This window comes from Hylobates moloch, unplaced genomic scaffold (genome assembly GCF_009828535.3).
Source record: "Hylobates moloch isolate HMO894 unplaced genomic scaffold, HMol_V3 SCAFFOLD_6, whole genome shotgun sequence".
Classification (NCBI taxonomy): domain Eukaryota; kingdom Metazoa; phylum Chordata; class Mammalia; order Primates; family Hylobatidae; genus Hylobates; species Hylobates moloch.
In genome coordinates this window covers 137,705,263-137,727,355 of record NW_026652281.1, presented here as the reverse complement: position 1 = coordinate 137,727,355, position 22,093 = coordinate 137,705,263, and the positions used below count along the sequence as shown (strand labels likewise).

At 40.6% G+C, this 22,093-nt stretch overlaps 1 protein-coding gene across 3 annotated transcripts in view; it reads left to right on the top strand.

Moving 5' to 3' along the window:
* Positions 1-22,093, top strand: part of ATP10B (ATPase phospholipid transporting 10B (putative)) — a 281,652-nt gene that overhangs the window by 151,047 nt on the left and 108,512 nt on the right. Inside the window, exons 3-4 of one of the 3 annotated variants that reach the window (XM_058440106.1) lie at positions 12,284-12,578; positions 14,096-14,290. In XM_058440106.1, coding sequence (XP_058296089.1) covers positions 12,284-12,578; positions 14,096-14,290 — 490 coding nt within the window. Of the gene's footprint in view, positions 1-12,283; positions 12,579-14,095; positions 14,291-14,977; positions 15,535-22,093 lie in introns of those variants that run through there. The other 2 variants (XM_032158541.2, XM_032158544.1) reach the window with 2 other exon arrangements.

Genomic DNA, 22,093 nt, shown 5'->3' with positions numbered 1-22,093 from the left:
AGGGTTCTGCTATTTTTTGGAAGTGCGAGAATGTCCAGCCCAAAGCACGTATGAAAAAGTAACTCAGACAAAACAGAGGAATGAAAAGAGAAAGAAGCAGCCACTTAGCAATTATGTGCTGTGAGATCACTTACCTTTCATGGAGAGTCCAGGCTGCCATTTGGGGAAGAAATAGTCTGCCCTCTGGAAAGGTCTCTTATCATGGTCGTTCATCCCTCTGGACTTGACATAAGTCAAGGTGAGAATTAAACTTGAGATGAAAGTGCTAGAGATGTGTATGGGCCTTAAGGATTACTTAGTCCAATTCTCTATTTTACAGAGGAAGAAACTAGGGCCCAGGGAGAATAATGACTTGCCCATGGCCACACAGCTGGTTAGTGGGATACAGAAGCCAGATATCTTGGCTTGGCTTACCTTGTCCTTTAACGCTTAGATGAAATCGCTTGAATCCCCAACCCAGATCCTAAGGAACGTCCAGTGCCACTTCCCCCACAACTTCTAAAATTCCTCTGGGACTTATGTTTTTCCCAGTCATCCGTGGTTCTGATTTCCAGAATTTTCTGTATTTCTCATTCTCCACTCTTTCCTATGGCTTTTCTTTAATCATTCCCCTTTGGCCTGAAACCAAAGAAGGGGACAGCCCCTTCTTCATGACTTCTAGAGCCCCAATCAAATGATACCTTTCATAGTTGACAACTCTATTTTGCGAAGTTTCCCTAACAATTTTAAAGTAACATGGAAGGACATTATATTATATTATAATATTTTACATATTTCTAAGTGAATATTGACTTTTTAAAAAATCTCTCTGCCCTTTTCTGCCAACACAGACACCAAACCTGCTACCATCTTATCTCTATTTCTCATGCTTTTGCCAGCTAATTTGCCCTCCCTTTCCCTCTCCCTTTTCCTTTTCTCCTTAATTCTTGTCCCTTTGCCTTTTACCCCAAATGCTGATTTAAAGTATATTCCTTCCCTAGGAAAACTCTGAAGGCAGCCACTGTAATATCAGTTTTTCTCACCCCATTTCACAAATCTGGTGCCACATTCTCTGTGCTAAGCCAGATGCCTAGTCCATTAAGGAAGCTGCTCCAAAATTTCCCAGGTCTTGCTCCATGCCTGCCCCCACCTCAGTTCTTCCGGGGTGTACTAATTGGTATGTAACTCACAGACCATGCATATGTTTGAAGTGAACTGAGCCAGTCAATGTGTACTATTGTCTTTTAATTGCTTTCAGCTTCATGAACTTTGAACAACTTTTATCACCTCTCAGCTCAGCACTGATTCATCCAGCTTCCGTGAGGGATTTATTTACTTCTAATTAGATCCAACTTAATTATTTTGTCAGTAAAACATACCAAAAGAATCTATAAAACAATTTTTAAGTGAAATCACATTTCTGCCTAGAGGGATGTTAAAAATGAAATTATGCATCTCATTTTACCTGTCTCTCACAAAGGAAATATTGCCTGCACTGTCTTCTTATTTCCCAAGATATTTTGCCTTTCATTAGGAAGATAACTGGGAGATCAGGCTTAGAATAAAGGGAAGAAAATGGGAAAAGGTAGTTCAAGTTTTCAAGGGCGAACACATAGATGAGCATATAAGGCACTGTCTCTCCAGATTTGCTATTTGGCAACCCCTACATTAGAATGAGCTGGGAGCTGGTGAAGAGTGCAGATTTTCCACCCCCATCCCCAGAACTTCTGATTCAGGGGGTCTGACATGGGGATGAGAAGTGAAGCTTCTCATTTGCCTTCATGCCTGCCTCTGGCTACTCAACTCTCTGATTCACTAATTGGCTATTTCTACTTCCCCAAGATGCTTGCCTTGTCCTTCTCAGTCAACTGTGTTTTCTTACATCTCCAACAACTTCTGGTCCTTACTGTCTGCCATTCATTCAATTTCCCATTGGTAGCCTATTCAGTACCTTTCCATGTATATATATATCTCATCTCCCAACCATTTTATTATGTCAGGGACTCTGCATCACTGATTTTCCTCTCTGCACTTCACCTTGTACCCTGCTTTCAGTTCTGGGCTCCCTTTACAATACCAATGTGTCCAAATGTCTTTAGCACACCAGTGTGTGAAAGATCTCTTCCGTCATCAAAGAATTCACAACTTCTGCCTGACAGTAGCCATAATTCTGGTATTAATTAATCGAGAAAATATATAATTGCAAATCCTACCATAAAATTAATAATGCCTTTGTATAAAATTACAATATATTAATCTCTGCAGTATCTGCTACACTTAGAAATAGTGGCTTGGCCAGGCGCAGTGGTTAAGAAGCAAATGGATTTGAAAAATATTTAAAGGGCAAAAATGGATAAAACTTAAAAATAGATTGGCTGTAGTAAATGAAAGAGAAGTCAAAGATTACTCTTAAGTCATTAAGGTAAACAGAGATGCTATTCACGGAAATGGGTACTACTGGAACTAAAGTGAATTTTGGAGAGAATCCAAGAGTTTTAGAATTGTTAAAGTTGAAATACCTAGAAAACAAGTAGAAATGGCAAATAAGCAGTAGGAGATTTTGATGTAAAGTTCATGAGAGAAATCTGAGCTCCAAATATACCAAATTGGAGAGTAGCTTGCAAGATAATTTGTGATACTCTAAACTCTAATGAACTTGGCAGGTGATGAAGTGTAATGTGGCAGACTAGAAATATTTTCTTGTCTGTTTAAAAAATATTCATCTTTGGAAATCTGTTGGAGTAAAGCTCTTATGAGTTGGGGAGCTAGGAGAAAACCAATCAGAGGTTAAAAGCTTTAACTGACTCAAGGACTAATGATGAGGGCTGAGTGTGGCATGCTGAAGATGCTTGAGTCATGGAACAGACTCTCCTTCCATCTTTCCTTTTTCACAAAGGCCCATTCTATAGGATTACATTTGTCATGTATTTTAATTATCTTCTACAGAATTGCATCCTTTCGTTAATTTTATTTTAGGTGGTTGCTATTTCTTTCTCACTCTCTCTTTCCCACTAGTCCCCACTTTTACCAACCAAAGACAACAATCCCCACCCCACTCCACCCTGCATACATTTCTTCTTAATGTTTCTTTCTCTCTAGAGGAAGTCAGCTTCTGGCATCCTAATTATAGGACATGTTTTGTAGCCTGTGAATAAGGCACAATCACAGCTCTTGTTCTTCCCATTGGGAAGGACAGAACACTTTTTTGTGCTCATAAGAACTGATTCCATATAAGCAGCTACATGTAGATGCCTGTAGCTGAGTACCATGCAAATGGGAATGCTAAAGTTCAGCCTTCCCCAAGTCTTCTAGCCTATCCAAACTCCACTGCAGAATAAGGTCTCTGCTTAGACTATTCCTTTCCCACGAAGGCCTTGCTGAACTTTCCTGGGCAGGTCCAAACTACAAAACTTATGGAGGGTCTTTCAAATGGCAATTTCTGTTTTCTGGTGTATTTGTCTGCAACTAGATATCTTTTTTGAATCTAAAATGTCATCAATTTAATAATACTTTGTGAGTATAAGTAAATAAACACATAACAATTGTGTGAAACAATCTCGTTTCAAAAATGAAAATGTGGAAAAAGGACATTTTGTATTCTAATAAATATAGCTTTTACTGAAATGGATTAGGAAGAAATGGCAAGTTCTACAGAGAAATCACTCTATTCCCCTTATCTTTGTTTCTTCATCTATAAATGGGTTTTGGTAAAATCAGTAAAAGACTAAGTGATGGTCGTTCCTCAAGCAAATCCAATCAAAATAAGTAGAAAAAGCAAAATGGATAAGAAATTTATGATGAGATTGTTTTACTGCAAATCCTTCCTTGATCTACAATGCTTGGGGGCACGGATAGGAATCTGGCTCACTAAATTTTTTTACTGAATTCAGGGTTGATGAAAAACCTGTTGTTTGTTGTTATTGTTTTGACTTTGTGTTGAGGGGAAGAAACTTGCAAACCATGTTAGCAGCCTTTCCTGCATTAGTAGGTAAACCACAAATAATGGAAATGACTGATCCTTTCTGGGTGAGTGGTGATGTTTCTGAACCTGGTTCCCAGAACAGCAAATAGAGACATAGAGGTGTAGGCCAATGTTGTCATAAGGGATCAACAGTTTTTATTTTAATAAAAGTAGTTCCTGTCAGTGCCTATTAAAAAATGTATCAATACTGTCAAACCACTTCATTTTGGTATTAAGGTTTAGCGCAAAGCCAAAGTTAATATTGAAGCTTTTGGCCAGGCATGGTGGCTCATGCCTGTAATCCCAGCACTTTGAAAGGCCGAGGTGGGTGGATCACCTGAGGTCAGGAGTTCAAGACCAGCCTGGCCAAAATGTGAAACCCTGTCTCTACAAAAAAATACAAAACATTTACCGGGCATGATGGCGGGTGCCTGTAATCCCAGCTACTCAGGAGGCTAAGGCAGGAGAATCACTTGAACCTGGGAGGCAGAGGTTGCAGTGAGCCAAGACCATGCCATTGCACTCCAGCCTGAGCAACAGAGTGAGACTCCATCTCAATTAAAAAAAAAAAAATTGAAGCTTTTGAGAAGTGAGTTCACCTAAAGTAAAATATATTGCATTTCATAAAAATGCTATTTGGGTGTGGTAAAAATTGAGAAGATGATTCAAGAATGATTGTAATTTGTGAAAAACTGATATAATTATTGATTTGAAGATCTGCTAACTCCAGACTATTTCTTCTACAGTGGTTATTGTTTGTTGACTAGATGTCTAATAGGAAATCTTTTCTTTTGTTTCCTGAGATTTACACATTTTGTCCTCAGGGTAGAGTGCTTTAAAAACTCCTGTGGTTAACTGAAGGCCAAACTTTTTAAAATTCTAATTCATTCTAATATCAGGGTTTTATTTTATCAAGAATCTAAGTATAGATTAAACTTAATTTTATAGATTTTTCTCCCATAGTCCTAACCAACTGATACGCTTTTTAGAGAATTGGGCATGGAGGAAAAATAATTCTCTAGTAAAAACTTATTTCTGCTTTTTAGCCTACTTGGGTCTTCTATCCATTCTTGAAGTCAACATATTTGCTGTAGCCACAGAAGACTGGCAACTATGGCTTCGTCTTCCTAGGATGCTTACTTACAGAAACACAGCACACACACACACACACACACACACACACTCACACATATATACACACAGTAGTACTCCATCTAACCACCTCTCACTCATTCCCTGATCTCAATTCAAGTCCCACCTCTTGGGAGACAAGGTCCCATCCCTCTGTAATGTGCTCACTGCACCCTGCTCTCTTTTGTGGTATTAAATAAAAATTATAGGAGGCCATCGTTTTGGACAAAGCTAGGCCCCAACAGACTAGACTAAAAATTAAAGTGGAGACACTTTCACTAAACTAAAACTAAATTGTTATCAACCTTCAGAGAAATCAAGAGAGAGACAATTTCCCAAATAGGTCAGTTTCAATCTGTATGAAAAGGAAGTTGCCCCTGCCTTTAATCCTTACAAAAAAAAGTAACCTGATGTTAACCAGTCGGTTATTTTTCTATTGTTCTGTTTCCTGTTCCTGCCTTACAAGGAAACTAATTTTGAAATGACGAATTCATTTTTGTTTTGTGTTTCTGTTTTCTTCAGCCCTTTCTATAAAGCCAAACTCTTCTGCTCAGCTCATTGGAACGCTGATTATATTTTATGAAATGAAGTGCTGCACAATTTTAGAACCAAAAATGAAGTTAATTAAGATCTTTAAACCTGTTGTGATTTTGTCTTTTGACAGTGGCACTTTTCCTGGTTGGTGAATATATATTTATTTCTAAAAGTGTGTGTTTAAAATCTCTCAGACACCTAATGTAAGCTCAGGCAGAAAAGGATGTATGGGTAGGTTTTACTCACCTGGTATATAAACGAGGATTCAATAAGTATTTGTTGATTCAATGAATGACTAGTTGATTTATCCCCTAACAGTGAAAATGGAACTTGCTAGAGATGGGGTTTATGTGGGCTCATTGAAATGAAACAGAAAGGAACTGGAGTCAATTGGAAATGTGAGCCAGGTAAGGTAGAGAAAGTTTGGGAGAGAGAAACAGAATTCCTCAAAAAACTGAAGTTAGCCCAGCTTGTTAGGCTAAAGGTCCCCCATATAGGATTGTCCTTCTATCATCTAGAGGACGTTGCGCCCAGAAGAGAATAAGGCTGGTGCTTGAGAGGATTATCACTTCAAACCTGAGGTGATCTGAGTATACATTAGCAAAATTAGGTAATCCGCAAGTTAGTTTTAGTGGGAGGTGCCATTTCAAAAATCTAGAATGAGACAAAGGCTTTACAACTCAAACGAACTTCAGGAGTTCTTCAGGTGTGCCCCACCCTAAACTTTCTGCAAGCAGCAATAAACCACACCTCAGATAATGGGATTATACAATCCCTCTTTGTTTCCTGTTCCACTCTCAGGAAGAAATACTTTATTTGGAGGGGAGAGGGGCAGTGGGTCAAAGAGCTGCCTCTGCCCCCAGTCTCGGTCCCTCCAGCCCACCCTTAGGTGCTTCGGCCAGAATGACGCTTGGAATCCACACTCACAATGTGTCATTTCCCTGGCACTCTTCAGACTCTCTCTTGCCCTCAGCCTGATAGCCTCAACAGGCCATCTGACCTTGGGCTGTCTCTCCAGCCTCAGCTTCTGCCATTCTTTGTCTCCTGTTCCATGTACTCTACACCAGGAGTCCCCAGTCCACAGCCTGTTAGGAACCAGGCCACACAGCAGGAGGTAAGTGGCAGACAAGCATTGCCTGCTGTCAGATCAGTGGAGACATTAAATTCTCATAGGAACACAACCGTATTGTGAATTGTGCATGCGAGGGATCTAGGTCACGCCCTCCTTATGAGAATCTAATGAATGCCTGATAATCTGAGGTAGAACAGTTTCATCCCAAAACTATCCCCCAACCACATGGAAAAATTGTCTTCCATGAAACCAGTCCCTGGTGCCAAAAAGGTTGAGGACCACTGCTCTATGCAACACCTCATGAACTTCTTCCCGTTTCTGGAACTCATTCTTCTACCTGGAGCACTCTTCCCCAACCTCTCTACCTAGCTAACTCCTATGTTTCTTCAGGTAACTTTAAATAAATGTTCCTTTTCCCACGAGCCCTTCCCTGACTATACCACTGTGTGTGTGTGTGTGTGTGTGTGTGTGTGTGTGTGTGTGTGTGTGTTTTCTGACCCATGGAAACATCTTGCCCTTTACCTCTAAATCCTTTGGGGTGCATTACATTTAGTTTTTATTTTTAGTTTAATCATAAACAGTTATTTTGCCCCTTTTTTGACCATTTACACTTGAAAAACACAGGCCAGTTGTTTTATAGAATAGCCCCCCAATTTGAGGTTTTTTAGTGTTTCTACCAGAGAGGTAACTCATGTTCTCAATACATCATATCAGGAGGCAAAAGATGTCATTTTATCCCAATATTTGTGATACTATAACCATAATAGGTCCAGCGCCCAATATGTGCAGCAAATCAATATGTCAAGATGTCAAGTTGCAGGAGAAAGAGATTTAATTGGAGGGCTGTCGAATGAAGAGATGGGAGGAAACCTCAAATCCATCTCTATGAGGAGTTTGGGGCTAAAGTTTATAAGAGTTTTAGAACAGGCAGAAGTGTGAAGATTGTTGATTGGTCAAAGAGTGCAGGGTGAAATCATAGGACAGACAGATGAAGAAATTGTGTCCTCATGCTGATTCTGTTCCTATGTGGGGTCTTCAAACTGGTTGGCGTCAGCTGTTTCACTGGACTTCAGGATCTGAAAAACATCTTCAGCAATTCTTAAACAAAAGCCTTATGATTCTAACATCAGAAACTCAATCTTAAACAAAACCCCTATGACTCTAATGTCAGAAATCCTATCTTTAGGAGCAATGGGGAAGCAAATGGTCAGGATCTAGTGACTTTCAGTTACAAGCAAGTAGGTCAAAGTGCAGCCTGATTAATGCTTAGTTATAACTCTATTTCTGTCCAGAATTCTTGTTAACCCTGTGAGGACAGCTTCAATACTTGCTTTGATCTCTGTTGTAAGGTGGTGTCTGCCACATTTGTCCACTAAAAAGTGATTCTTTTTATCATTATAATGAATAATATTCGGGGAGGGTACTTTGAAACTATATAAATATTTAGTTCCTCATCAAACTTTCATTCACTAATTTGGCATCCAAGTTATATCTGCTTTACTTTTAAGGAAGCTCATTTTACATGGTTAAAAAAAATAAAGACTATTCTTATGATAAATGGACTTTTAATCCTACTTCACTGAAAATAACTACATTTCCCACATCAATCCAACCTCTTCATTTAAGAAAATCTTACCACCTAATATTGAGAGAAGTCTGATATGGATGGCATTAACCAAGGCAAGATTTCTCATTTGCATTTTCAATGCTATTCATGAATTATCTTTTCATTTCCTTTTCCTTTGCAGTAAAAAAGAAATCCATGAAGGTGCATTTTTTATAATAACAAAGAAGATACACAATATTATTTCCAACTTGCTAAATGTTATAATATTGCTTTTGGTCGCATTATGATAGGCATCCGTAATTACATTTACCTTTTCATGCTTGCTACAAGGGTTTTACTTAGTCTCTGAAGAGCTTCCTGCGGGCTTGGGGTCTGTGGATTGAAAATCAGTTGGATTGACGAAAGCTATGAGGAGAATTATGATGAGGGTCAGATTATATAGACATCAGGAAAGTAAAATATTACCATTTAAACTAGAAATAAAACTTTTTTTCCTAAGTGATCATATTTACCATGACAAGCTGGGTAATTCATTGTAAGATTAATAGTACTTGACATTCACTCATCCACTGAGTGACTTATCCTATGAGCCTACTACATGAGAAGGACCATTATATACAACTTCTAACTTTATAAAATGTATTTTTGGATAATATCCTTCTGGGTCTTTAAGAAAAATTAGGCCAAAAAGAACCTTGAGAGTTTGTTTGTAAGCTTTATTAAAAAGAGTTCAGAAACTGGAAACTCCTAGGTAAAGCAGCATTTTTTTTAATCATTATTACACTTTAAGTTCTGGGATATATGTGTAGAATGTGCAGGTTTGTTACATAAGTATACATGTGCCATGGTAGTTTTCTGCACCCATCAACACATCATCTATATTAGGTATTTCTCCTAATGCTATCCCTCCCGTAGCCCCCAACCCCACAACAGGCCCTGGTGTGTGATGATCCCCTCCCTGTGTCCATGTGTTCTCATAGTGCAACTCCCACTTATGAGTGAGAACACGTGGTGTTTGGTTTTCTGTTCCTGTGTTAGTTTGCTGAGAATGATGGCTTCCAGCTTCATCCATGTCCCTACAAAGGACATGAACTCATCCTTTTTTATGGCTGCCTAATATTCCATGCTATATATATGCCACATTTTCTTTATCCAGTCTATCATTAATGGGCATTTGGGTTGGTTCCAAGTCTTTGTTATTGCAAACAGTGCTGCAGTAAACATACGTGTGCATGTGTCTTTGTAGAAGAATGATTTGTAATCCTTTGGGTATATCCCCAGTAATGAGATTGCTGGGTCAAATGGTTCTTCTGGTTCTAGATCCTTGAGAAATCACTACACTGTCTTCCACAATGATTGAGCTAATTTACACTCCCACCAACAGTGTAAAAGCATTCCTATTACTCCATATCTTCTCCAGTATCTGTTGTTTCCTGACTTTTTAATGATCGCCATTCTAACTGGCTTGAGATGGTATCTCATTGTGGTTTTGATTTGCATTTCTCTGATGACCAGTGATGATGAGCTTTTTTTCATATGTTTGTTGGCTGCATAAATGTCTTCTTTTGAGAAGTGTCTGTTCATATCCTTTGCCCACTTTTTGATGGGGTTGTTGGTTTTTCTCTTGGAAATTTGTTTAAATTCTTTGTAGATTCTGGATATTAGCCCTTTGTCAGATGGGTAGATTGCAAAAGTTTTCTCCCATTCTGTAGGTTTCCTGTTCACTCTGATGATAGTTTCTTTTGCCGTGCAGAAGCTCTTTAGTTTAATTAGATCCTATTTGTCAATTTTGGCTTTTGTTGCCATTGCTTTTGGTGTTTTAGTCATGAAGTCTTTGCCCATGCCTATGTCCTGAATGGTTTTGCCTAGGTTTTCTTCTAGGGTTTTTATGGTTTTAGGTCTTACCTTTAAATCTTTAATCCATCTTGAGTTAATTTTTGTATAAGGTGTAAGGAAGGTGTCCAGTTTGTTTCTGTGTATGGCTGGTCAGCTTTCCCAACACCATTTATTAAATAGCGAATCCTTTCCCCATTTCTTGTTTTTGTAAGGTTTGTCAAAGATCAGAAGGTTGTAGATGCGTGGCATTATTTCTGAGGGCTCTGTTCTGTTCCATTGGTCTATATGTCTGTTTTGGTACCAGTACCATGCTGTTTTGGTTACTGTAGCCTCGTAGTATAGTTTGAAGTCAGATAGCATGATGCCTCCAGCTTTGTTTTTTTTTGCTTAGGATTGTCTTGGCTATACAAGCTCTTTTTTGGTTCCATATGAAATTTAAAGTAGTTTTTTCAAATTCTGTGAAGAAAGTCAGTGGTAGCTTGATGGGTGTAGCATTGAATCTATAAATTACTTTGGGCAGTATGGCCATTTTCACGATATTGATTTTTCCTATCCATGAGGGTGGATTTGTGTGTGTCCTCTTTTATTTCCTTGACCAGTGGTTTGTAGCTCTCTTTGAAGTGGTCCTTCACATCCCTTGTAAGTTGTATTCCTGGGTATTTTATTCTCTTTGTAGCATTTGTGAAGGGGAGTTCACTCATGATTTGGCTCTCTCTCTATTATTGCTATATAGGAATGGTTGTGATTTTTGCACATTGATTTTGTATCCTGAGACTTTGCTGAAGTTGCTTATCAGCTTAAGGAGATTTGGGGCTGAGACGATGGGGTTTTCTAAATATACAATCATGTCATCTGCAAACAGAGACAATTTGACTTTCACTCTTCCTATTTGAATACCCTTTATTTCTTTCTCTTGCCTGATTGCCCTGGTCAGAACTTCCAATACTATGTTGAATAAGAGTGGTAAGAGAGGGCATCCTTGTCTTGTGCTGGTTTCCAAAGGGAATGCTTCCAGCTTTTTCCCATTCAGTATGATATTGGCTGTGGGTTTGTAATAAATGACTGTTATTATTTTGAGATACATTCTATCAATACCTTGTTTATTGAGAGTTTTTAGCATGAAGGGTGTTGAATTTTATCAAAGGCCTCTTCTGCATCTATTGAGGTAATCATGTGGTTTTTGTCATGGTTTCTGTTTATGTGATGAATTACGTTTATTGATTTGTGTATGTTGAACCAGCCTTGCATCCCAGGGATGAAGCTGACTTGACGGTGGCGGGCAAGCTTTTTGATGTGCTGTAAAGCAGCATTTCTTTGCTGCCTGGGCAGATCATCTGCTTGATCAAGTACTTAGTTTCAGAAACCACCAAATAGAGTGGAGAAAAAGGAAGGGATCCCCTATCCTCACCCCCAGCCATCTAGATTAAGAAAAGCCAGCTGACTGGACAGTAGCACAGCCCAGTCACCTCATGGACAAATTTCCCAGGAAAGAACCTGTCTCATCTATTCTACTTATCACTCTCCTTTGAGGTTCCGGCCACAGGTGAGTTTCTGCAAAATGTCATCAGTATCAGAAAATGTTAGCGCCAAAGAAAACCTAAAGAATAGGTAACTTTTCCTTTGTTTTAAGATGTGTCCCAATATATTTTTCTGTACTATCCAATTTGTTCCTCACAAAAATCTTGTGGAAAAAGTATAGAAAGAATAGTGTTCCTGATTTCACGGTGAGGAAGCTGGAGATCAGCTGACGTTGAAGGGACAGCTCACCACTAGGACTGAACCAGAGCTAGACTTCTGACCTGCAGGGTCATAGCCCAGCAAGCCACACTTTAGCTATCCCTGACAGCCCCAACTAGGCCAACAGCACGTCCCACCCACTTCAATGCTCCCATGGCACATATCCCAGTGTTAGGAGCATGTTATTTATGTGATTGTTTAGTGTGTCACCCTAGAACATAGGGATTCTAACATCAGATACTCAGTCTTAAACAAAATCCTATGACTCTAATGTCAGAAATCCTATCTTTAGGAACAACAGGGAAGCAAATGGTCAGGATCTAGTGACCTTTAGTTATAAGGAAGTAGGTCAAAGTGTGGGTTGAGACTACTTTCAGTGTCTACCCTGCATGGATGGGGGAGAAGTGAACAGGCCAACATGCTGCATGTTTCTCCTAAACATAGTTCCTCCTGTGTCTGTTTTCAGATCTTAGCCTGTTGCTGGAAATGGCCCTCTCAGTGGACTCATCGTGGCATCGGTGGCAGTGGAGAGTCAGAGATGGCTTCCCCCATTGTCCATCAGAAACCACATCGCTGCTCTCTCCAGAGAAAGGGAGACAGAGCTACAACTTGACACAGCAGCGGGTCGTGTTCCCCAACAACAGCATATTCCACCAAGATTGGGAAGAGGTCTCCAGGAGATACCCTGGCAACAGAACCTGCACAACCAAATACACCCTCTTCACCTTCCTGCCCCGGAATCTCTTTGAGCAATTTCATAGGTACAGATCCACTTGTCTGAACAATACTCTTTTTAGAGAAAGAGTCTCATTCTGTTCCCCAGGCTGGAGTGCAGTCGTGCAATCTCGGCTCACTGCAACCTCCACCTCCTGGGTTCAAGTGAATCTCCCACCTCAGCCTCCCAAATAGCTGGGACCACAGGCGTGCACCACCATGCCCAGCAAATTTTTGTACTTTTATGTAGATATGGAGTTTTGGCACATTGCCCAAGCTGGCCTCTAACTCCTGGGCTCCAGTGATCCACCTGCCTCAACCTCCCAAAGTGCTGGGATTACAGGAGTGAGCCACCACACCCGGCCAACAATACATATTTTAAACAAGTATTTACCACTTAGATGAACTCAGAGATGCTACCCTCTGGGGGCCACCTTTCCTTTAATATCCAAATGCATTTGTCTTAAGAAGATTTGTCGTTCATTCTTTCATTCAACAAATATTTGTCAGGTTCTACTCTGTCTCAAGCCATAAGCTGGGAGCTAGCGATACGTAAAAAAAATAGAGAGGCAGAGATACTGTCCTTATTGAATATATTGTCTAGTAAAAGAGACAGACATTAGTTTTTTAATTATATAAATTGATATAAAGTTGTAACTACAATAGATACGTCTAAGGAGAGGTATATGGTGCTATTATAGTGAATAATAAGGAAATCTTGGCCTAGTTAAGGAAGTCAGGGAATGGAAGTACAACATGAAAGAGAGACTGCATTACCTGAGTGAAAAGGGATGGACAGAAGTCAGCAGAATGTTCCTGCAGACAGATCTGCACATGCAAAGGCACTGTGGCAAGAGAGAGCAAGATGCATGTGGAAAACTTGAAAACATCAGCAACTCTTTTGAGATAATGTATGAGATCATTTTAAGTTAAAAGTTAAAATATGTGCTTATGTATCATCCTCAATATTATAATTATTATTATGTGACCATTTACTGAGCAACTGCCATGCTCCAGAGCCCTCTACTGTGTATCATGCAAATATTATAAATCATGTAATATTTATGGGACCCCTTTAAAGTCCATAATACTATCCCCATTTTGTGCAAGAGGAAATAAGCTCAAAAAATCATACAACTAGTAAATAACAGGAACAGAATTTAAATCTAGATGGTTTTCCATTCCTGAGAATAATCATCTCCAATCTCATCCGTAAGAATGACAAAATGAACTTTGGGGACTTAGGGGGAAAGGGTAAGAAGGGGAGAGGAATAAAAGACTACAAATTGGGTGCAGTGTATACTGCTCAGGTGATGGGCGCACCAAAATCTCACAAATCACCACTAAAGAACTTACGCATGTAACCAAACACCACCTGTTCCCCAATAATCTATGGAAATAATAAATCTAGATGGGTTTGGCTTCAAAGCCATTACCATAATGTTTGAGGTGACACTGAAAGAGAATGTTTTGTTGATCAAGGCCAAACAGTAGGGAAGAAATGGGGGAGAAAGTACGTTTTTCTTCTCCGTAGTGTTTATTCACACTTCGCTTGCCCCTCCAGATGGGCTAACCTCTATTTCCTGTTCCTGGTGATTTTGAACTGGATGCCCTCCATGGAAGTCTTCCACAGAGAAATCACCATGTTACCGTTGGCCATTGTCCTGTTCGTCATCATGATCAAGGATGGCATGGAGGACTTCAAGAGACACCGCTTTGATAAAGCAATAAACTGCTCCAACATTCGAATTTACGAAAGGTAAGAGAAACCATCCCTGTGTTCTCTCTTGCAAATGGGTTATGCAAACTCATCAGCATCGCCTCAGGATGAGTCTCTTTTTTTCCATTTTATTTTCCTAAATTATTTAACTCAGTGATTCTCAAGTGTGGGTGATTTTGACCCCTAGTGGGCATTTAGTAATGTCTGAAGACATTTTTGGTTGTCATACTGGGAGTAGGGGGTGCTACCGACATCTAGTGGGTAAAATCTGGGGGTGCTGCTAAATATCCTATGATACACAGGACAGCCCCAGAGAAGAATTATTATCCAGTCAAAATGTCAATAGTGCTGAGGCTGAGAAAACTTGTTTAACTTGTGTAAGCACTCATATTATTAAGCATACAGATGGAGTATTATTAAAGGTGAGTTGAAGGCTTAAGAATTAAACTCTAGGATGGCTGGATTATCTTGGGAGACTAAGTTCAGGAGAAACTCTTTGGAGGATGTCAGGCAGTGTCTCCCAAACCAAGAAAATGTCTGCCATTTTAAAGCCTCAGTTGCTTGGGTTGAAAATTCTTGCTTTTAGAACTAGGTAGGTTTTAGGACCCAGAGTTGGTACACCTGTTCTTGGCTGCCCAGAGTGGAAAAGGAAGACACCTGTGGGTGACGTCTACATTCCAACAGGTGGAGTCTCAAACAAGTAGAAGGAAGTGGCCTGGTGAATACACACCTGTTCTCTGCAGGCTCTTTCCTTGTCATGTTTCTCCCCTGGGGTTTGCAGCCTGGCTTTTCATTTTTAGTATCCTTCTGAAAGAAGAGAGAAACATTTTCAGCAAAGAAGGCAAGTAAAAGATGAAAATTAAATTATGAGAATTAAAAAGACAACATTGAGCAGAGATGAAAAAGGAAGGGAGGAAAAGGTGGAAAAGAAAAGAAGACAAGAAGCGAGTAGTGGTCTCTAACCTGCCCTTTGAAGGATGGTCTCACAAAGAGAACCCCAACAGACATCATCGTGGGAATCAAATCAAGACCAGCAAGTACACCGTGTTGTCCTTCGTCCCCAAAAACATTTTTGAGCAGCTACACCGGTTTGCCAATCTCTATTTTGTGGGCATTGCGATTCTGAATTTTATCCCTGTGGTCAATGCTTTCCAGCCAGAGGTGAGCATGATACCAATCTGTGTTATCCTGGCAGTCACTGCCATCAAGGACGCTTGGGAAGACCTCCGGAGGTACAAATCGGATAAAGTCATCAATAACCGAGAGTGCCTCATCTACAGCAGGTAAAGCAAAAAACTCTGGGGAAGTCTTGGGCCCAGCCTCATCTTTCTGTGGCTGCTATCACTGCAGTTACTGTTTGTAGAAGGGATGGAGTAGGGAGATATCATTATTTTATTTCAGGGAAGCTGTTCAGTTCTCTACAATGAGGATTATAGTCTACAATCCAGAAAAAAGGAGGATTGAGTCAGTCTTTCAAAATTAGGAGGCCTTTATTATGTAGCATTTTCTTCACTGTTTCAAATGTGTCTAACACTTAAGAGTTTTGCATATATTCTCATCTCTTCTTAACCCAGTGTGGCCACGAGCACATTTAAGGCTGGTTGAGGACACTGGGAGGGAAGAGGCATCACTGTATTTGGGGGAGCAATGGAGTATTGTGTTAGGAGAAGCAGAACAGGAGACACACTGCCTGGGTTGAACAGCCTCCAGTACTTACTAGCTGCCTGACTTTAGACAAGCAATATAACCTCTCTGAAATTCATTTTGTAATTCATAAAATTTGAACAATGCCTGAGGTGGTTGTGAGAGTTGCAGGAGATAATTCTTAGAAAATGCTTAGCACTGTATCTGACATACAACAAATGCTCAGTAAATGCAAGCTGAAATTGCATTATTTTTAGAATGTAAAACCCAACATTTCCTTCATCACTAACTCTGTTTTGGGGAGTTCTCTCTGATGTTGTCTTAACCAAAGCAAAGACTGCACACCACCTGTCCTGAAGCTGAGAAACCTTGTTTTAACTTGTGTAAGTGCTCATATTATTAAGCACAGAGATGCAATATTTTTTAGGGTGAGTTGAAATCTGAAGAATTAAACTCCAGGATGACTGGACTATCTGATGTCATTAGACATTTGTTTAATGTCATTTTATACATGTCATTGTTCTTCAAAGGTTCCACTGAGCAAATGACTAAACTAGATTGTCAGGATAGGGCATGCCCTCATGTGGCAAAGAAAGAAGACAGAGTTAGAATGTGTCTCAACTTTGTGACAACCCACGTAGTCCTAAAAGAAGTGAGGGAGTTGAGTCTGGGCTCACAGAGAGACTAGAGGGACAAAGCACCTTCAGAGCTAGCAGTTGGCAGCCTAAGATGATGGAGTCTCTAGCAGATAAGAGCTTGACTTCTTGCTGAAGAAGGAAAACATCCATGTCTCACAAGCAGCACCCTAGGCCGTCTCATTCCTTCTGATTCTCCACCCCAGTTCAGCAGACATTCCGCACTGGCTCTGGTCTTTGTTAGAATGAAAGAGGCTTGCTTCGAGGTATGTACTCCAGCCATTTAGGCACTGCTTACTTCTAAGGAGGGGTTCTCTTCTCCGGGGGAGTGAAAGGTGGCCAGCTTGGAGCTGGCTGCTGAAAGGATTTATGAGTCAAACTCCACTTGGAAAATTGTAGCCAGGGGAAACCTCCAAGATGAGTATCTAATACAATGACTTTAGGTGCTATTTACCAGTATCATCAAAGAACCCCGGCAAGAAACTCCATGTTCATCCCTCAGCAGCAAATGAGCTTCTCGTCTCTTTGCTTGGAGGGACACAGTTGCACGTTTAGAAAAATTAATCTGAAGGATAATTTTTTTTCCAGCTAGATCTAATTGTCTTGAATGTTATGAGCACACTGGACAGCTAGAGTTAACATTTAGTTGTTCCTCACCTTTGAATATGAAAATTATAAAGAGAGGATGAAATCACTGCTGGGGTGTGATGCCTTCCTTTGAAGAGGCAGTTTTTGAGAAAGCATTGTTTTTCTTTTTTTTCTTTTTCTTTCTTTTTCTTTTTTTTTTTTTTTTTTTTTTTGTGAGAGAGACAGAGTCTTGGTCTGTCACCCAGGCTGGAGTGCAGTGGCAACATCACAGCTCACTGCAAGCTCCACCTCCCGGGTTCACGCCATTCTCCTGCCTCAGCCTCCTGAGTAGCTGGGACTACACGCGCCCGCCACCACGCCCGGCTAATTTTTTGTATTTTTAGTAGAGACGGGGTTTCACCGTGTTAGCCAGGATGGTCTCTATCTCCTGACTTCGTGATCCGCCAGCCTCGGCCTCCCAAAGTGCTGGGATTACAGCTGTGAGCCGCCACACCCGGCCGAGAAAGCATTGTTTTTCTTTTGGCACCAATCCACCGTCACTTTTTGTTTTCCACCTTACTCTCTTGTTTTTTTTCCATGGAATATACACAGTGGCGAGCCAGGAAACTGGTGCCTCAGGGAGGAATGCACGTGGGCTGCAGTGAGCCTGGTCCTGTTCTCCTCGCTCTGCCAGAATATCGCAGAATCGTGGCCTGGTTCTTGGGAATAATCTCATTGTGGATTAGACCACAGACTCACCTCTGCTGGGAGCTGGCGGGACCTAGGCCAGGCTGCTGTTGTTCTGTTTCCAAAATAGCTTCCAGGGAACATCGGAAAACCAAAATGATAACAATCGAGAAAAAAGAAACATTAGTCCACCAGCACACTGGCAGGGAGGAGCATGGAGTTTTCATAGCAGTATTTCCCAAAGCGTATTCACTGGAATAACAGTGACAAAGAAATAGTCTCCGAAAAAATACGTGCATGGCCAAATTATATATGCTGGCCCTCCTCCAATGGACCCATAGCCCATGAAGGACTAAGAAAAGACACAGCAAAGAAACCTGTTCGTCTTTGATTAACTCAGTGTTGCTTTACATTTACTGGGCTTTGGAAATATTTTTTAATATCTAAGTTTGGGAATTTTTACTTTTTCAAGTATACAAAAATAATTGGCTACAGGGACCAGATAGGTAATTAAATGGACTGAATAGTTTCTAAAAAGCAATATTGCTCACAGACTGATAAATGGCCAATGACAGTTGGCATCAGTGTTAGGAGGCAATAGGGAATGGTGGTGACTACAGCAAAGTGGGGAGGCCATGCATTTATCCTAGGAGGCAGAGCTGGTCGCTTAGCTCCTGCTAATTATTGTTATGTAGAAGTACAGGCCTAGTGTTGCCAGATTGAGCATTATTAGGGCAGCTAAAAATTATTATTCTTATTTGAAATAACCTGACTTTTAACTGATATTATATTATTTTGTAACTGATGTAATTTTTTCAAACACTTCAGAGCGTTTTTTTGAACCTAAAGTTCTATTTTGCTTATGAGCCCAAAAACTTGCAAACTTTGCTTCAAAATATTCTAGAAATCTGGAGTCTCTGCAAAAGAGTAATAAGGTTCTTTTTTTGTTGATGCTTTTTTGAGATGGGTGGTGGGAGCAGGGGTCTTGGTACATTGCCCAGGCTGGTCTAGAACTTGGCTTGAGCTGTCCTCTTGCTTCAAACTCCCAAGTAGGTGGGATTGCAGGCATGCCATCACTTCTGGCCCTAGGTTCTTCTTTTGAAGTTCATATTCAAGGGACAGAGAGAGGGTATGACCTTGAGGTAAGAATGCAGGCCTGGGAGGCAGAGGCCTGTAGTCTAGGCCCAGATCTCAGACTAACTATTAATAGCTTAGGAAAGTCATTTAAACATGTAGACCTCAGTTTCCACTTTTGTGAAATTTGGGAGTCAGACTAGATCTTGTCCTGTGAGATGGACTAAGAAAGAACAGAACCCATAGCCAAATAGATTTACACATTAATAGAATAAAGGTTCTAGGATGACCCTCAGTAAGTAGCCTATTAGCTTTGTTTAACCCAGCTGTCAGTTGAGATATTCTTTGCCACAAGTAGGAGAAACTTCTATTTTAACAGGTTTAAACAACGAAGAGACTTCCTTGGCTTAAGTCACTACCAATGTCCTGAGGTAGGAGGGTGATCAGCATGGTTCAATCAGCATCCTAGATCCAGCTCTCACCAATCCTTTTCATTCAGCCCTCCTCAGCATCATCTTAACTCTCAGGGAGACTTCTCTCGTGGCAATGAAATGGCTGCAGCAGCTCCAGCCCTCACATCTACATGTGATCATGTATGAAAAGAGAAAGAAAGACACTTCTGGTAGCCATCTTGGAAGGTCAAGGACGCTTACTACTCCCTAGACCCTCCTCACATCTCAGTGGCCTCACTTGCTCATCCCTAAACCAATCCCTAGGAGCAAGAGATGGGATTGTACTAACTAGGTTATACCTGAGCCACAGTCCCCACCCACAGAGTCCAGCATGAAGTCAGCTTCCCGGAAAGCCTATGGGCCATTCCGGGAAGATGTAAAAGCCAAAGTTTTTTTAAAAATGAGATAGTTTCCAACAGAATGAGGAACAGATGTTGGAGAAGCCACCTCAATGTCTTCAACACTATCACTTTAAAATATTTTTGAGACTTGACTCTTTGTAAATTGCTTTCCACGTATTAGCAGGAATATACACATCCTGGGACATTCTATGCCGTATGTCTCTAAAGTTTTTCCACCTCTGAAGTGGATTGATTCTATGAAAGACCCCAGCAGAGGAAGCTAGGACATGCTATTAAATAGATAAGTGTTAGTTATTATCTTAACTGATGGATGCTAAAAGACATATCCTTTTGTCATATCAAGGACACATGACAGATGTCAGGAAAAGAATACAAGATCTAAGAGGGTAATTTATTTTTTTCTGGGAAGCAACATAAGAAATTACATCTCATGCCCTAGCCCTATCCATTTTATTTGTTTCACCTCAAATTTACACATTTGAGCAACTGATGCTTTTTTTTTTTTCATTTTTTTGCAATTGAATACTAGAGCCCTTGGAATTCTGCTCATGACCTAAGCCCATGCATCATCCAGCCTAGACTTGTTTATACTGTGAGGAAATGTCTTTTTGCAAACAGCAGAAGCCTCGTTAACAGAATTAGAATCCTGTTAGAGCATTTTCTTTTAATATAGCAACCGTGTTTGTGGTCTAAAGGTGACCCATTAATCAGATTTATGGAATGACTTCGAGGAGAGATTAGCTTCAAAATTGTATTAGTTTAGTTTCTCCCAGGGCTCAGTTTAATGAATCTAGAAACCATACCAGCAAGAGATTTGTATTTTTCCATCCAGCTTAGTAAATTTTTATTTGTATTCAGAAAACATACAGTACAGAGCAGGGAATGGGAACCGAGGGAATCCAGGGTGGTTCCCTATTATAATGAAACATAAACCCTCCACAGTTTCAGCAGCTGGTCACTCACTTATTCATCTGTTCAGCAAATTTTAATTCAAGAATTAGTGTGTGCATTGCCATGGCAAACCTTATGTGCCCTCAAAGGATTCTCAGTCTCGGGGTCACGAGGAACTTACAAATAGCTACAGTATCCCACTTGCTTCGGTAGCCGACCTGCAAAGGGACACAGAAGTGCAGAGGATGTGGTGACCCACCCACCTGCAGAAACATCAAGGCCAAGGGAAGCTTTCAGTAAAAGAAGTAAAATTTCAGGAGAGCCCTGAGGGAGGAGCAACATTTAGCCAGGCAGAGGGAACACATTTCAGCTCACAGCCTGTTCCTGTGTCAATGAAATATTGTATGTGTGGCTTATGCTGGTATTAGAAAGACCAGGACCAAGAAATGATAGAAACTTAGCGGAAGAATAATACAGATTATATATTTTTTTAATCTGACTTTTTACTGAGACTTGGAGCATCTCTCTTCTGTAAGTCAGGCGGCTGCTAAAATAAACAGCTTTCTGAGATTGTAGCACCGAGGGCCTAGCCTGGCCTGCAACCTGTTTTCTTTTGTCTGTGAGTTGCCTTTTGCACCTCTGTCCTCAGGAAAACCTACAAGGGAGGAAACCAGAGGTCCTGATCCTGGTTATGTCACTAATTAACTACATGACCTAAATGAAGCCACTTAAGCAGTTGGGGCCCCATGTGTCTCATCTTTAAATAGCGATCATAATATCTCTCTGGCATATTTTGTGAAAAGGTGTTCAGATGACATATAAGAGGGCTTGAAAATAATGAAGCTATAGAAATAAACTTCAGAATGCAATGCCACAGGATGAGTAAAGCAATGACCTTACTGGATGCTTGGCATGGAGGGCTTTGACATGGGACCTGGGCTTTTCTCAGAGCTGCCATTTACCAAATGTGTGGCCTATGCAAATACTTGATCACTTGAGCCTCCATTTCAACCTATATTAAATGGGGCCGATACTAGCCCCTAACTCCCAGGGTCATGTGGACCCAATGAGATTATTTTATAAATTGTTTAGCTCAGTGCCTGCACCATAAGTAGTACTAAGTAATTTTTTTTTTTTTTTGGCCAGGCATGGGAGCCCACGCTGGAGTGCAGTGGCACAATCTTGACTCACTGCAACCTCTGCCTCCTGGGCAGGGGATTCTCCTGCCTCAGCCTCCCGAGTAGCTGGGATTACAGGCATGCACCACCACCCCTGGCTAATTTTGTATTTTTAGTAGAGACGGGGTTTCACCATATTGACCAGGCTGATCTCAAACTCCTGACCTCAAGTGGTCCTCCCACTTCGGTCTCCCAAAGTGCTGGTATTACGGCGTGAGCCACCATGCCTGGCCAGTAATTTTTTTTGTTGTTTCCAATCATCTCAAGCTTAATTTTTTCAATGCCAACCCTTCATCTTTTGTGCTGTGTGTCCAACACATACAAGGGTGGAATTGCTAGTTTTATAGTTTTA